The 16,749-nt window shown below is 41.6% G+C and overlaps 1 protein-coding gene across 8 annotated transcripts in view; it reads left to right on the top strand.

Moving 5' to 3' along the window:
• LOC130914451 (adhesion G protein-coupled receptor B1-like) overlaps positions 1-16,749 on the top strand; it is a 428,372-nt gene that overhangs the window by 206,118 nt on the left and 205,505 nt on the right. For all 8 annotated transcript variants that reach the window (XR_009062924.1, XR_009062926.1, XM_057833647.1 and 5 more), the window contains exon 18: positions 8,414-8,517. Coding sequence is in view for 6 of the 8 variants with exons in the window: in XM_057833647.1 (XP_057689630.1) it covers positions 8,414-8,517 (104 nt within the window). In the remaining 2 variants the exon portion in view is untranslated. The remainder of the gene's footprint in view (positions 1-8,413; positions 8,518-16,749) is intronic.

The raw sequence follows: 16,749 nt of genomic DNA, 5'->3' as shown, positions 1-16,749 counted from the left end.
ATTGGCCTGTAATTACTAATGGTTGAGGCATCCAGATTAGTTTTTTTTTAGGAGAGGTTTTATTACTGCAGTTTTTAAAGTCTGGGGAAACTCTCCTGTTTGGAGAGAAGTATTTATAATCTGAAGTATGTCTGGGGCTATGCAATGAAAAACAGTTTTGGAAAAGTTTGAAGGAAGGATGTCAAGGCAGCATGTTGTGGGCTTTAATTTCGACACAATTTCTGTTAAAGTGGCATAGTCCAAGAGGCTAAACTGTCTAAGATTGACGTGGGGGACATTTTGGGAGGCATTTAGTGTAACATTTGTTAATCTGGAGTTGCACACAGTCTGTCTAATCTTTAGTACTTTGTGTGTAAAGAATGCTGCGAAATTATTACAGGACACCTCAGATGCCAATTCCTGAGGTATTGATGCTTGTGGGTTTGTCAGTTTGTCAACAACAGAAAATAGTGTGCGAGTATTGTTGGTGTTTCTACTAATGATCTCTGAAAAATATGACTGTCTAGCATTTTTCAGTTCCTGGTTGCATTTGCGAAGACTCTCTTTGTAGATATCATAAAAAACTAGGAGTTTGTTTTTTTCGCTGTGTTCTGCTCGTCTACAAACTTGCTTTTGTTTTATAGCTGTTATGGCATTTCTCCAGGGTGATCTCTTCTTTCTTGACAAAGTTTTTGTCTTAATCGGGGCAATAGTGTCAATTACAGTCATCACACTGGAACTGAAACTATTTACAAGTTCTTCCTCTGGAGCTATTGTAGGGGTTAATGTGAATAACGCACAAGTGTTATCACTTATGTAACGCTTCCTAATCACCTCTGTTTCCCTTTTCAGAGGATGGACAGGGGTGGTCATTTTAAACATAATGCAGTAGTGATCAGACAGAGCAACATAATTCACTGTGACCTCAGAGATGTTAAGACCTTTGGATATTATTAAATCCAGTATGTGCCCTCTATTATGTGTTGGAACTGTGACATGCTGAGATAAACCAAATGTATCCAAAATATTTAAAAGCTCTATAGCACATCCTTCTTCAGGATTATCAACATGAATGTTAAAGTCACCCACTAGAACACCACAATCAAAGTCCATGCAGACAGAAGACAGCATTTTGGTAAACTCATCAAAAAAAATTGTGTTATACTTTGGTGGTCTGTAAAGTGTTACCAAGGCAGCTCTGTAAGGGCTTTTTAGCTGAATGACAATATATTCAAAGGAATCAAACTGACCACATGAAATATTCGTGCATTGAAAACTGTCCCTGATCAGACTGGCAACCCCACCTCCTTTCTTATGGGTTCTTGGCGCACTAAAGAAATTGAAGTTTGTGGGGGTTGCCTCAATCAGAACTGTCGAGCTCTTATCTTGATCTAACCAAGTTCCTGTTAGGAACATCATGTCAAGGTTATGTTTGCTGATAAAATCATTAATTAAGAAAGATTTGCCAGCTAAAGATCTGATATTTAGCAGAGCCAATTGGAGATGCCAGACTGGATTCACTGGTGAGTTTTGGGAATGACATACTATGCATAACAGGTTGGCAGAGTTGATTGAACGTTTATTATTTCTCACCAATCTAGCCCTTTTTTTGTTGTTTATCACCACTGGGATTGTTGAGCATACAGACTGTACTCCATAGGGCCCTGGCTTTTGCTGGGACAGAACAGTCATGTTGTCACAGCCTGGACCCGGTGCATATCATATTGGTGTCGCAAACATGGCTTCCTCCATAGAAGGATAATACCGTGTAGTTCCAGATTTGTAGTGCTTTGGCTTTGCCCCGAGAGAATTCCAGGGGAGGCTGGTTGGTTTGTTGCTATCTTCCCCTGGCACCTGTCGGGCGTGACAGGTACAGGGTGGAAGCAAAGACATGAACTTGAGGAGATCAAGAGACTGGTTAACTTTGCTATTTAGATCCATGGAGTCCCGACCAGGTTGACTCATTATTCCATCCAAACTAAGTCGTCGGCGGGGTGGCTTCCAGGACTGTGGGGATTTAGGCCTTGATGAGGCCTTAGCCTGACTGAGTCGGCGGAGTGGTGGCGTCTTGGAGTGTGAGGATTTGGTGCTGGATGGGTCCTTATCCTGGAGTCGGCGGCGTGGTGGCGTCTTGGAGTGTGAGGATTTGGAGCTGGATGGGGCCTTATCCTGGAGTTGGCGGCGTGGTGGCGTCTTGGAGTGTGAGGATTTGGGGCTGGATGGGGCCTTAGCCTGGAGTCGGCGGCGTGGTGGCGTCTTGGAGTGTGAGGATTTGGTGCTGGATGGGGCCTCGTCAGCAGAGGATTGCACGGTCGGGTGGTTCTCCTCCTGTTGAGCTGATGGAGCCGCTTCTTGGGTTTCGTCTGAAGGGGGTCGATCACCTGCTACCAGGGTCTCCTCCCGTTGAGGCAGTGGAGCCTCAGCAGAGGAGGGTTGGTCACAGCCTGGCAGGGCTGGCTTAGTCCCTTCCCCTTCAGCGACTGTAGGCTCCATTTTTGAAGGAGACGTTGATCCTGCGTGCTCACTGTCTGAGTCAGCACTCATCCCAGCCTCCATGTTTATCAGATGTTTTGGGACAGCTTGTCTCCTTTCCTCGAGATAAGCAGACTGTCTGTGCCTCAAGAGATAAAACATACTGCTGCTTAGTAACCACACTCCTGACTTATTTAGGTGAAGGCCATCCTTCTTAAAGAGATGCCTGCGCCCTGAAAATATGTTGAAATTGTCAATGAAGTACATCGATTGTCCAGCGCATGTAGCTTTGAGCCATTTTTTGAGCATCATCACTCTGCTGAAACTTTCATCCCCCAGCCTGGGCACGGGTATGGGTCCACTGAAAAACACCTCAGTATTTAAAGTTCCGACTTTGTTTATCAGTTCAGTGAAGTCTTGCTTTAAAAGCTCTGATTTTTGCTTCGCAATATCAAGGGCTCCTGTGTGTATTATCAGAGTAGTGGCTATTGGATGCTGAGCAGCAATGCTCAGGATATCAGACACCGTTGCTTTATTAAAACAACATACCCTGGTATTGTTGCTACAAAAGTGTTTTATCCCATTCACAGCAAAGTCGCCCACTATCAGAGTGCGGGGCCCAGTGGGTTGCTTTCTCTGTAGCCTGCTAGCACATGCATTAGCATCGTACCTCTCTTTCGAGCTGGGTGTTCCAACTTTCCCTGGGTCAGGAGTCTCGGAGAGTGGCGTAAATCTATTTTCCAGTAGAATTCCAGCAGCTTGAGGCACTTTGCTTTGAGCCTTTGTTGTTGCCTTGATCTGTGATAATTTTCTTTCTGGTGACGCAGTAGATGACGCAGTCTTCTGCAGAGGTGGCCATTCCTTTTCATCGTAAATCTGCCAGTGCTGGGTTCTGCCAGGGTCCCGTTGAGTCTCGATGGTGTTTGTTTGCATTCTGTGGGTCTGCTCCCACTCGCTGTTTTGGGAGATCGGCAGAGTGGTTTCATTCCCGAGCTGTCCATTTACCTCCATATTCACTCCATATTCAAAGGCATGTCGGTGGAATTGAGAAGGTCTTCGAAGTATTCGCCCCACCGACTCACGACGTCCTGAGGTCTGCAGTACCCCATCTTCACTATACACAGTGTTAATGGTGCACTGCTTTCCTCTCCGTAGACGCCGGATTTTTGGACCACAGTTTCCGAGAAGCCGTCCGGAAGTCGTTTTCCACCGCCTAGCCAAACTCCTCCCATGTTTGAATTTTTGCCTCGGTGACGGCTGAAGCTGGATTCCGCTTGGCTAACCGGTACCTGTCTGCTGCCTCCGGAGTCCCATAGGCCAAAAAGGCCCGGTAGGCCTCCTTCAGCTTGAACCGTTACCGCTGGTGTCCACCAGTGGGTTCGGGGATTGCCGCCACGAAAGGCACCAACCCCTGTTTAGGTTTCATTATGCTAAAATGCTCTGGTCGCTTCCAGTGTCAGAACAAATGTGAACAGGGCCCATGTGCGTTTAGTATAAACGGGCCGGCCCCCTGAGGTGACCATTCAACTGGGCGGAAGGTTCTTCGATGTGTGGGGCAAGGGGTGCTAAAGGAAAATTGTTTGCTGGCCTCTACAGACAACTGGCCGAGCAGGGGTGGGGTTTGGGAAGAGATATTTTAAAGCTTAAACACTACAATAAAGCTTTGCGCATCATCTTATCTTCCTGTTTGACCCCCCCTCACACTGCACGTCCCCTTTATGCCTGCAAACCAGGAACCCTACAGACCAGGATATGGGTGCGGCTACACACCAAGATCTCTCCTAGCTCTGCCCCTGATCACGTCGCCCATTGTATTGACGACCGTTCACTATCTTTCTGCTGCCTTCATCCACACCAATGTGTGTCACACCTGGCGTGTCACACCAGATTGATGTGACTAGTAATTACCTACCTCCTCCCTCATATGGGATCTGTCATACTAATAAATATATCTGGCAAATTTAAACTGCTACCATATGGTTGATTTGAATGACATTTTTAAATTTGCCTCTGAAGAAGAAAAAAAGTCGATTTTCTCATTTTGCAGGTTTGTTAATTCTTTCAAGTGTACAAGAGATGAATTCAGGAGCAAAAAGAAAAATAATAATCACCTCAGCTAAAAACTTTTAGTCATGAATGAACAATCAGAAACAGGACCTTGGCTCTGTCGTGCATCATGATGCTTCTCGACTTCCCTCAATCATACTTCTTATTATTCCATATTAGGCCTGCACAATCTATCATTGGAACATCGCCATTCCAATGTGCGCATGCGCAATACCCCATTGCAGGACGTGCAATTGTTTTTTTGTAGTTGTTTTGGTTTTTTTACGTACTTTTGTTTTGCTTTATAGAAGCAGCAATTGTGCAGAGACATGGCTCCCTGGATCCCTTTTATATCCACCTTCACATCTTCATCATTCACAGTTAAACCCCATTAGCCTAGGTTAAACAGTATTATATGAATACTATAATATCCCGATCACATATTTTTGCACTGGAGTAACCTGATTTTGAGAATCTACTAATACCAAGTCCCGATCCAATACTGAAAAAAAGTTGTCACATACACAATGAATGAATTGCCACAGCACACTCCACACTGTGTACCAAGCTTAACGACATTTGTGCCTTTGATCGTAAAGCGACTGAGGCTAGAAGCTACAAACCTGTCAATCATCGTTAACTTAAGTACCACACGCCAGCTGCACTGGTGACGAAGAAAAACAGTTTGGTTGCACTGCTTAGCAGAATGGTGGGTGAGAGGCCGTACAAGCATGAAGCAGAAAAACATAAATATATTTTTTAAATTAAAAACACAATCCTTTACACTAGATTCAGGAACCTTTGAAAAATGGCGCGATAGGTAAAAAAAAGTATGTGGGAATGAATAAATATATCTACCTTTTAGCTTCGACTGATTGCTTGCTCGCCATGTGACGCAAATGCTGCCGAGACACTGCTGCTTTGCCTTCCTTTATTTAATTTTCCCTCAGTTTGTTCTATTTTGTTTGAACCAGTGTGCCATTTGGGCAACCATTGCCGTTGCGGTCCCATGCCTGGGTTGGCCGAGGCCGCTTGTTCACGTCTCTGCAAGCCTGTACCACACGACACGGAACCCCCTGGAGTGGGTATTTTTTGGAACATCGGCTCCCGCTGGCAATTCTGTTTTTTTCCCTTTTGTGTAATTGTTACTGTGGGATGTTTTTCTTTTGTTTTTCGTGCAATTAGCTTTGCTCAGCTGCCTAAATGCGAGCCATTGATGGCAATTGAACATTGATTTAGTTTATTCCTTTGTTGTTTTGTGCTTATTTTGAGTAGTGTATTATCAGTTGTGAATTTTACTTTCCCTTTGTTTGATTTCCCAGGTGAAACCCCAGGGTGGTGTTGTCGAACGTGCTAAAAAAATTTGATTTCTAAAGTGATTGAAAAGGGTCAAAAGAATCAAAAGGGTGATTGATTGAAAAGTAACTTCTTATTTTAAAATATTTATAATAATATCATTATTACCGTTATTACTTTTAATATTTATTAAATTTTGTCCTCGATTTTGTTTTTTGTAAGTGCCATGATATACAGGACTTAAGTCTCTTTTATTAAAAAAAAAATTGGATAAGATTTGATCCCTCTAGTCCAACATTGAAGAGTGACCCTCACTGCTGAATCAATAACATCTTGTATTATTGCTCATGTAAACAATGTTTGGAAGCTGCTAAACTCCATTTGAAATGTAAAAAAATCATTGACATATTATGAGATTACATTATTATATTTTACTTTTATATGATTCTCATGTGTGAATTTCAAATACAGTGTAAAAATGGCTATTCGTAAACAATAGAATGTATATTATTTTTTTCCACTTCAGATCGACCCCCTGCCAGAGTTTCAAAGGCTAAGAGGTAGCGTCAGAGGCATGAACAGACCCGTCCTAGCTGTAAAAGATGAAGTTTCATTTCATTGAATTGAATAGAAAATGTTATTTTTTCAAGTTTCATGACAATAATGTCTGTATTTTGCAAACTATTGTGCCTAAAGTGCCTTTTTGGAGTGTAAAGTACTCCGCACTTATTTGCTGAACCTTGATGTGCGATATGTCAATTTTGAAAGCTAAGATGTTATATTTTTATCAGTTGTCAATCCCTTACTGATATTTATAGTTTTTCAGTAATCAAGCAATGTGTGTGATTTTCCATATTTGGCATTTGAAATACTTCAACCTGAGCTAGTTATGAGACTTTCAAAAAATGTAAACATTTTGGAAAGAAGTCCATGACATAATCCTTTGATGATTTAGGAACAAAAAGATGTGCATCAAGGCATGTTTGAACTGTTTTTTTTTTTTTTTTTTTTTTTTCGTATGTAAATACTCATAGAAAAATCAACCCCTGAATTTAAAAAAAATGCCCAAAGTGTAGAGGATTAATATAGATGTGTTTGCTTATTTTGTATGTCTGAACTTGAATTCTATGGTGTGTTGATGACCAATAAACATCTGTGAAAGGAACTGGAGTCTCATATGCAATCAATACGCACGTGTGTCAAGTGCACGCAGCACACGCACGCACGCACTGATAAATCGCAGACGGGATAATTACCGCCCTCATTTTTATTTACTGTGCGATAAATTGACTTACTGCATATCACGACAGGCACACACACAAACAAAATAGGAACATAATTAAACATGAATACATTTTAAGTACTTTAAAATAGGGAGTTATTTTTCAATCACCTTGTAAATATATAGGCTGTACATACATTCATCTTCTGAGCTGCATCACGAGAGTTGCGGTGGTGCTGCAGCCTGTCCCAGCTATCAACGGACAGGAAGCATCGTACACTCTGACTGGTTTCTAGCCAGTCGCAGGGGACATAAAGACAAACCATCATTCATACATACACTCACACCTACGGACAACTTGAAGCGTTCAATCAGCCTATCGTGCATGTTTTGGGGATGTGGGAGGGTGCCGGAGTACCCGAAAAACATGCAAACTCCACACAGGGAGGCTGAAGCTGGGATTCAACCATCAATCTGAGAAATGTGAGGTTGACGTGCTAACCACTCTTCCATCATGCCGCCCACAGTATATAACACAATGGGGAAAATAAGTATTGAACATGTTAACTGTTTTCTCATTAGTTATTTCCAAAGTTGCAATTCAAAGGAAATTTCTACCAGATACTGGTAAGAACTCAAATTATCCACACGTGAAAATAGATAGAAAATAGACAACATTTGAGTCCATGACTAATATTTTATGGAATGAAGTGCAATAATACAGGGGGAAAAATTGAACCCAACGTGGAAACGCTGTATACTGTACTATACCGTACTGTATATTTTTGGCCATACAACCTGAAATCTGTAATTATTACTTGGCTTGGGCTCTCACTGCCACCTACCATCACCACTGGTTCTCGGGTGCCTGCTGAGCCTTCCGTGAAGTTGGCCCCCCCCATCAGACACAAATTTATATAAAATTGATGTCATTAGTTTGTGCTTGTTTGTGCTGCTCTTGTTTTTGAGATATCAAAAATTTATAGGTCAATGTTACATCAACCAGCCCTCCATTTTGAATAAAAATAGCTAAAAATGGTGTGAATAATTTTTTATATATTTGCACTGGTCTATGCGGCTATCGTTTTTCAGTTATTCATTTCGAGCGGACACCATGCAACCCCCCATTTATTGCAAAATGAACCTGAAATGATGCCATTCGTTTATGCCACGTTTGTGCTCGTTCATGCTGTAAGAACTTTCATTTGTGCTGCTATCGTTTTTGAGATATTGAGATATTCATTTTGAGTGATGTCGTTAATCACAGCACCTCTAACGATGCGTACCAACTCTCAATAACAAAGGGGTGTCCCAAAAACTAGCACAAACGTAGCACCCCTTCTATTGGTTGGTCATATTCCTGTTTGACTGAAAATGCATTGTCTTCTTTTTTTTCAGAATATGGACAAGATTCAGCTCCCATCCGTGACACTGATTGTGGGTTGTGGAGTTTCCTCCCTCACATTGTTGCTTCTCATCATCATCTATGTGTCTGTCTGGAGGTGAGAAAATACAGTATGTCTTAAAGAGCATACGACACGAGAAAAAAAGTCCTAAATGGCATTATTATGTGAATTAGAATCATATTTTGAGACGATTCTACTATATACAACAATTTAGCTAAGCACAGATGACGAGAAATTAGTCTTTTAATCTGCCGGTTAGTCACGCCTACCATTATTGGGCTTTAGCGTCCCCAACAGGTGGATGACGTCAGCGGTAGACTGGGCTCATTGATTTTACTATTCAGCCCATTGAGGGGGAAATATTCAGAACGAGGAAAACGCGATGAAGAAAGCCGCAAAATGTCATTGTTTGAATCTCTCTACTCCAATATTTTACAGGATATTCTTTTTATCCAAGTATTTTTCCCCAATAGCTATATAAATGGCTTGAGAAGGACCAGTCAGCCCGTCGAGGGGGAACTATTCACAACGAGGAAAACGCGACGAAGAGAGCGGCAAAATGTCATTGTTTCTGTCTCTTTACTTCAATATTTTTACAGGATATTCTTTTTATCCAAGTATTTTCCCCAAGTGCTAAATAAATGGCATGGTCATGACAAATAACAGTCTTGTGCTGAATGGAATATGAAATAATAAAAATGCATTTATTCAGGACGACATGGCAAAATTACTCCATAATGGTCAAAACTGTCGACTTCACCTTTACTGTCGCACCTCCCGAACGATATTTTATGACACCTAAATCGGACATATGTCATTTCCCTTCCCTGGCTTTGGAGAATGTAAACAAACCAGAAGGCGTGACAGCTAGCCGACATGCTAACCCGAACCGAGTGATGTTTCAAAGTCTTCAAAGCGGAAAATCACACATAACTATCCTGGATTATTTGACATGACGACCCGGTTGTCGATTGTCTTAGTGGATCGGCAAACCGCCCGGCGGAGAGCAATTTACAGTTCGTTCCCCGGAGGAGGGTGGCTGGAGTTGTTGTGCAGGTAACGTGCTGCTGCTAATGAGCATTAGGAGAGCTTTTTACTTGCCTATCAATGATCAAACGTAAGTAGTCCTTCATTTAAAGGAAGTTTGTAGTGTTTACTTTGTAATCGCTGTATTCGTATTTGATATAATACAAAACAAGATGTTTACTCACTTCCTCGTAAGTCCAATGGTCCCACAGTAAATATCCACGGTGAATGGGAACCTTTTGAAACTCCAAAAAGGCGCATACGCCTTTCCCTCATACAGAAGGATTTTTCTGCAGCCGTTTGGCTGGCGTGATGCGAAAAATAAACGTATTAAGCCGCAAAATCAGCTGAATCCTTCGTCCTCATACACAACAGTACACTGTAGCGTGAAGAGGACGTCTTCTACCGTACACGTCACAGCCCCCTCCTCCTCAATGCAAGACCGAAGCCGGAAGTCACTCATTTTCATGGCGCGGGATTCAAAAAACTAAATAAAAATAGCGATCGCTTCCACACGCATTCAAGCGACCCATATCATTCAGGGGCATAAAATACCGCGTGTATTATGAAATAAACATGCTTTTTCGTGTCACATGCACTTTAAACCCAGGATGCCAAAATGTTGTCATAATGTGCATTCTGCCTCTGAGGTTTTTTTGCACTGGTGACGTGTCCTTCCACCCTTCCAAAAACATGCATTGTAGGTTAGATGCAGGCTATAAATTGTGCGTGCGTAAGTGTCAATATGTTGAGATGATTAGTTGTTAAAGATGGCAGATGACAGCAGCTTGCTCCAATGGGGCTCCAGCTTTCGCCGAGTTCATTTAAACCCTGAAGTTTTCTAGACTGTTGACGGGAAAATCATAGTTGAGGATGAACTTTTACACTTCCTGGCTATGAAAACAGGAATTTGAAGTCATGATAAAATCATTAATTTTGCTACTGAATTAACTCCGAATGGATTGAAGCCTCAAAGACGCAGACAGAGTTTGAGTTCTGTCCTACCAAGCAGCGCAATATTTTGCACAAAGGTGCACAGAAAGACACGAATAACATCAAAAGCTGCCTCAAAGTGCTGAATGAGTATGGTGACAATAGCCCATGGTTTATCTCGCATCTAAATGAGCTGCCACCAGTAGGCCTGTTGCGATAACAAATTTTAGTGGGCGATAAATGAATCTCATGGAATCTCATAAATTATTGCGATATGCGATATTATATTATTAATAGATCAAGTACGCCTATTCAAACGCAATAAATGTTTACTCTGAAATTCCAAAATACTTTTAAAGAAATCACAACCAAAAACAAAAAAACATGCCTCTTTTAAGTAAAAGACAACAATAATAATACTGCACAGAAACACAAAATAAATAAAATGTCTTTTTCAAGAAAAAATAAAAAGCATTTAGGCACAGAGGTATAAAGTTGTAGTAACACGAACAATTGCATTTAAACAGCAACAGAGAAAAATAGAGTAAGTAAGTAGCAGTAACAAAAAATTGGCTTCAATAAGTATCAAACAAAATTAAATAGAGGTAAAAGGGTCTCTTTTCTTCAGAAATGTAGCGGACTACACTTTCTGTGAGGGAAGGCCACTTTGCGCGGTCTCGTTTGTATTTCACACATCTGTAATTGTCGATTGACATGACGAGGAAGGCTCCGCTTGTTGCAATGCTTTTTGCTTACTAAGTAGTGAAAACTATACAGGGTGATGGTGTTTCGAATGAGCATGTAGCTTTGTTGTGTTGGCCCTCTTTGTTGAAGCATCCTCCAAACAAATTTTGCGGATTGGTTCATCCTTTTTGGTTGCCTCGCCATTTTCATTTGGTTTAAAACCAAAATATACCCACACCGGGGCTGTGGTGTTTGGCTTGTAAATCGGGATTTGCCCTGCCTCCCTCAATTAAACGATGGCTCACAAACTCAAATGTATAAAACGAACATACCCAGAAGTCAATAAAACAGTGAGTTTACGGCACCCGAAAGCACCGGGTCTTCCATGAAATGCATTTTAAATTCCTCGATCAATTGAAACCAATGCTAATACAGAGACAAAATGACAGAAAAGGGGGCGGAACCATACAGCGAGCACGTGGTTTTGTGACGTCGGTGGGTAGGGTCTATTCTATGTGTAAAGCAGCTGAACAGGACAGAATTCATTGACTGCTCAGTTTTATTTAAAACTGTGTAGAATGGGAAAAACAAGCAATAAAATTGACTGCGCTGTAAACAGAAGCTTAACAAGCTTAAACTTAGCCTCATGGTGGATTGCAGGCAAGTATCAGGTGCAGACCGCCACCTACTGTACAAGGGTGTGCAGCACCCAACCTAAGGTTGTTTTTTTTTTTGTCAATATCTTGTTCACCTGCCTAATCTTGCTTCTACTCGTGTTGCTGCCTGTAGTGCTCAAGTTATGGTATGGTTGCACGGGGCATTAAACGAAACTATCCATTCACAATGAGATAAAAAGAAAACAAACAAAAGGGACATGTAACATAGGCGAAATGTCATTATGATCGTAAGAACAAATGAGAACAAATGCTTGGTTTTACCTGATTTTAAGTTGTCAGGTCAAGTTTTAAAGTCCTTTAGTCAGGTAAAATATCTTGGTCATATGATCGCAGACAAGCTGACCGACAATGAGAACATATTTGGACCATATCTCCAAGCCAATGTTCTTTCTGGGAAAGTTGGTCAGTGCTCTGATGAGGTCAAGTTGGCTTGGTGAAGGCCTGTTGTACACTACACTGCGCATATGTGGCCAAATTATAATAAAGCAAGCTGTCAGAGACTGCAAGTGGCATACAATGACTCTCTCAGAATCTTGTTAAAAAGGCCCCGGTGGAGTAGCGCCTCAGAAATGTTTGTAGCTGATCGATCGGGTGAATACTGTCCATTCTGTTCTATGGGTGCTGATGTTGAATTCTATTAGTCGTTTGAATGGTTCTAAAAGTGTGGTTGTCTTGGGCCTGACTAAAATTTTGCACTGTTCTACACTCTGCTTGTCACGGTTCTGGAAACACAGCTAAAGGTGCCCCAAAGTTGTCACTAGGAGACCATGTGTAGTATCGCTATAGTATACTTTTCATTATTTTTAATTTTGTTTTATTTTTAATCGTATCCTCATATTGTGTTGTTGTAATTTGGACCTTGTGAATAAAATCTGTCTGTTTATCTAATAAGCGTTTGAGTGGTCGGTCGGTCGGTCGGTTTTGTGAAACAACTGTCATGCGTATGGTTGGCAGCCCGTTCAGTGTGTGCCCCTTGCGAGGATAAGCAGCAGGTCAGAAGGGATCAACATCTTCTTTCTCAGCTGCTGTTTAATCTACAAAACATGTACAGGGAGTCCTTGTGTTATGATGTCCTTGATCTACTATGTTTTGACATTACGACGACTGTGCCTTGTCTGCCGTTTAGTCCCCAGCACCATAGTTTCTGCTTAACTAGTACTAAGTGCTTGTCTGTGTTTGTACACCGTGAGTGTCTCTGCCTTTTTCACCTTCCCTTTTTTATATTATGACCCCAAAAATAATGCGGGGTCTTCTAGGTCCAGCCAAAAGAAAAATTGCGGTCAAGCCAGAAGACGTGTTCGTGTTCGCATGGTCAAATCAGCGGACCATAAAATGTGCACGCCCGCGTAATTTAAGGGCTACAACCAATGCATTCATAACCTCTCAGATGAGCGTAGATTGCAGTTGACCTCCGAGTGATCACAAGGTTTTCAAGTCCAAAAAAACACTCCAAACACTCAAACAATTTCTACAGTGGTACCTCAAGATTAAAAAAATATTCTGCAGTGGCTTTCGTATCATGAATTTTTTTCATATAATAAATTGTGTTTTACATGTAAATCTTATATTTTGTTCCAAGCTATTGTAAAACGCCACATTAAACTTTAGCTGTCATGTCCTCTGTCTTTATTTGTAATGCTTTGTCGCGAGCTAGTGGAGCTAAAGTGTAACTCATTTTATAGGTTCCAGTTCATTCATTTAGACGCTATCACATGTCTATTCAAGCTCATAGCAAACAAGGAGTGCTAAAACACATGCTAACTTCGGCAGACATTGCTTGCCATTTCATCTCGCTGTCTGTTTTTGGGAAAAAAAATGAAAAGTTAAATTGAACATGCTACTTGTCCTACAATTTTTGTCCAAATAACATTTACACATAATACACATAAAAAAATAAGACACTAAGCGGCACAACAGTTCAATACAGTTTTTGCTTTAAACGTACGGTTGAGCCAAAATTTGCCAAAAACATACCCCTCCATTTTTAAAGGCCAAAATTTCTCATGCATTTTCAATGGCTCTATTCGCCATGTAGGACGTGTGTCGCAGGTGCTCCGTGGCAATGTGATATTTTTACTGTTATTCGACTTTATTAAACTGCCCATTGCCAAGATACAGTACATACTGTGTTGCGACATGTTTTGGGAACAGCTTTTGTGGAAATTGCGAGCATTCGACAGAATTGTCCCACCGAAAAGTGGCCGTGGTGAGCAACAAGTATTAATGACGCCTAAATCCCGCCGCGGCCGGTGGGTAACGAAGATATGCTACGCAGCATCAAGGACATGATGGATGAACTTCACTAGACTTCACTCCATGTCCTTGGACACAGTAAAGTGAATCACCTTATCAGGGCTCATGAGGGGGAGATGGTACCGTTTCTCCTAGGCACCGTCTAATTGTTTGCATTACTCTAACACACATGAAATCCAAAAGGTTAAAATAGCTAGGGTGGGCCGCAAACCTGCGCACCGTCAAGGTTTCTGCTTATGAGGCGCTGAGCTTAACCATTCGGCCAGCCTGGCCCATGGAAAACATTTAAATATTGGGGTTTAAAACTCAAGTAAAAAGACAATTAAAAACATTTAATGTGTCCAGAGCGATCTACTTTTTACCGGCCCACATCAATTCAAAACTACTAAAAGAGTTCAAAAAACCTTTAAAAAACATTTGCCTAATTAAAAATGTTGTTTAAAAGTTTACCATAAGTAAAAACTATCGACTATTAAAAAAAGTGACCTAGTGTAGCTTTAGTTCTAACACACATTATATAATTAATCAGGGAATAGTATCATTTCTCATATTTACTGTAGGACTGTACTATTTTAACACACCTAATATAAAATAAATAGCACACCATAGTTTAATGAGAAAGCAAATAGATACACAACGCCATCTTATCACAGAAGCCCAACGTGTGTGTCACGAGCAAGATTGACGCACCAACTCTTGCAATTAGTTCTCCCGACCACCAACAAGGACAAACAGCAGCGCGCTTTGTCCTAAAACAAGTCACGTCTCCCGGATAACAAGTTGATAGCGGCCGCTTGGGACGTCAAGACCAGCGTCGGTTGCTGTGGCAACCACATCCTATCCACTGACGAACCTAACCGCCCAAAACCGGTAACAGAGGGATGGTGCCTAAACAACACTCAGCCACACCTTCGGCCCGGCACCACACCGCCTAGCCTTCAAAAAACACTGGACACTGAGATAACAAGAGTTCTGCTGCCCGGAAACATTTTCTATGTAGCCTTGTTTTGGATCCAGAATTGTTCCTCCGTCGTCTGTTTTTTGCCTTGTTTTTTGACCATTGTCAACTAATAAATCAACCTGTTTTCCGTGAGTCTTCTTCAAACTTTTGGAGCATGGAGTACAAAGGGTTAACACAAGAGGTGAACGCGCAGAATTTCCGCCTTCCCGGTTGGCACACGGAGGCGACATCAGCAGAGCGGCACTTCGTTCGGCTGTCGCCGTTTCCGTGCGGCTTGGCCGGGGGGGCGAATTCCAACAGAAAGGAAATTGTCACCAAATTCGAGGCAATAATTTCCGAGTCAGTCAAGGCCAAAGTGGCATGGGGTCTGAAGCCTGTGGAAACGAAAGTCAATGCTCAGAAAGAAAAAATATCGATCCTTGAGTGCACGGCTAATGACCACAAAGCCACTACACATTACAAAACCTAATGATCCAACTTATCAATTCGAACATCTGGACCGGCCTTTGAAATTTGTCAACGGATTTCTCTTGAAGTCCCAGCATCAACAGGGCATTTGACTCCTTTTTTTGTGTTTGTTTGCCTGCTTTTTTCTCTGCCCAAATGCTGCACTGGCATGATTACAGGATTATTTTGACTTGGAATAACCTTTCAGCGACTTTGACTTCTTGATCATTTTGGAGGAGTCTGACTTTTCCCCTCCTGCTGCATTTTTTTGCTCATCCAGATGCTGTTGTGGAGTGGCCTCAGACTTGGGACAAGTAATTTGTATTATTCCGTGCCTACAAGTTATGTTGTCCTTAACCATCTTTGGATGTGTTTGAAGCCCTGTATTACGGTTAGGAATTTGCACAGACTTTAGTTGTTTTTGTTGTTGAAATTTAATGGAATACTATCATCATCATCACTATATATGCATTATCTTATTTTGCCCACTAACACTGTGGATCCTGGGCATTGTTTATTGCTTGTTTGACTGTGGGCTGTGTTACCTGGTTAATAGTATGCTGCTCGGCCTTAACGCAGTGAGACACTACAAATACTCAAAGAATTAGGTGGAATGGCTCCCCCAAAAATGTTGTATTATTAATGGGCCACAAACTTGACATACTCGTCCTTTTCAAAAAATTAGCATATTGTGATAAAGTTCATTATTTTCTGCAATGTACTGATAAACATTAGACTTTCATATATTTTAGATTCATTACACACAGCTGAAGTAGTTCAAGCCTTTAATTGTTTTAATATTGATGATTTTGGCAAAAAAGTCAAGAAAAAACAAAAATCCCTATCTCAAAAAATAAGCATATTATGAAAAGGTACTCTAAAGAAGCTACTAACCTAATCACCTGAATCAACGAATTAACTCCAAACCCCTGCGAAAGATTCCTGAGGCTTTTAAAAACTCACAGCCTGGTTCATTACTCAAAACCGCAATCATGGGCAAGACTGCCGACCTGACTGCTGTCCAGAAGGCCATCATTGACACCCTCAAGTAAGAGGCTGAGACACAGAGAGAAATTTCTGAGCGAATAGGCTGTTCCGAGAGTGCTGTATCAAGGCACTTCAGTGGGAAGTCCCTTGGAAGGAAAAAGTGTGGCAGGAAACGCTGTACAACCAGAAGAGGTGACTGCACCCTGAGAATTATTGTGGAGAAGGGCCGATTCCAGACCTTGGGAGACCTGCAGAAACCTTGAAATGGGCTACAGGTGTCAGATTCCCCAGGTCAAGCCACTTTGGAACCTGAAACAGCTGCAGAAGCACCTGACCTGGTCTACAGAGAAGCAGCACTGG

Source organism: Corythoichthys intestinalis, chromosome 4 (assembly GCF_030265065.1).
Source record: "Corythoichthys intestinalis isolate RoL2023-P3 chromosome 4, ASM3026506v1, whole genome shotgun sequence".
Classification (NCBI taxonomy): domain Eukaryota; kingdom Metazoa; phylum Chordata; class Actinopteri; order Syngnathiformes; family Syngnathidae; genus Corythoichthys; species Corythoichthys intestinalis.
The sequence above is the reverse complement of the archived record's forward strand: the minus strand, read 5'-3'. Positions and strand labels throughout refer to the sequence as shown.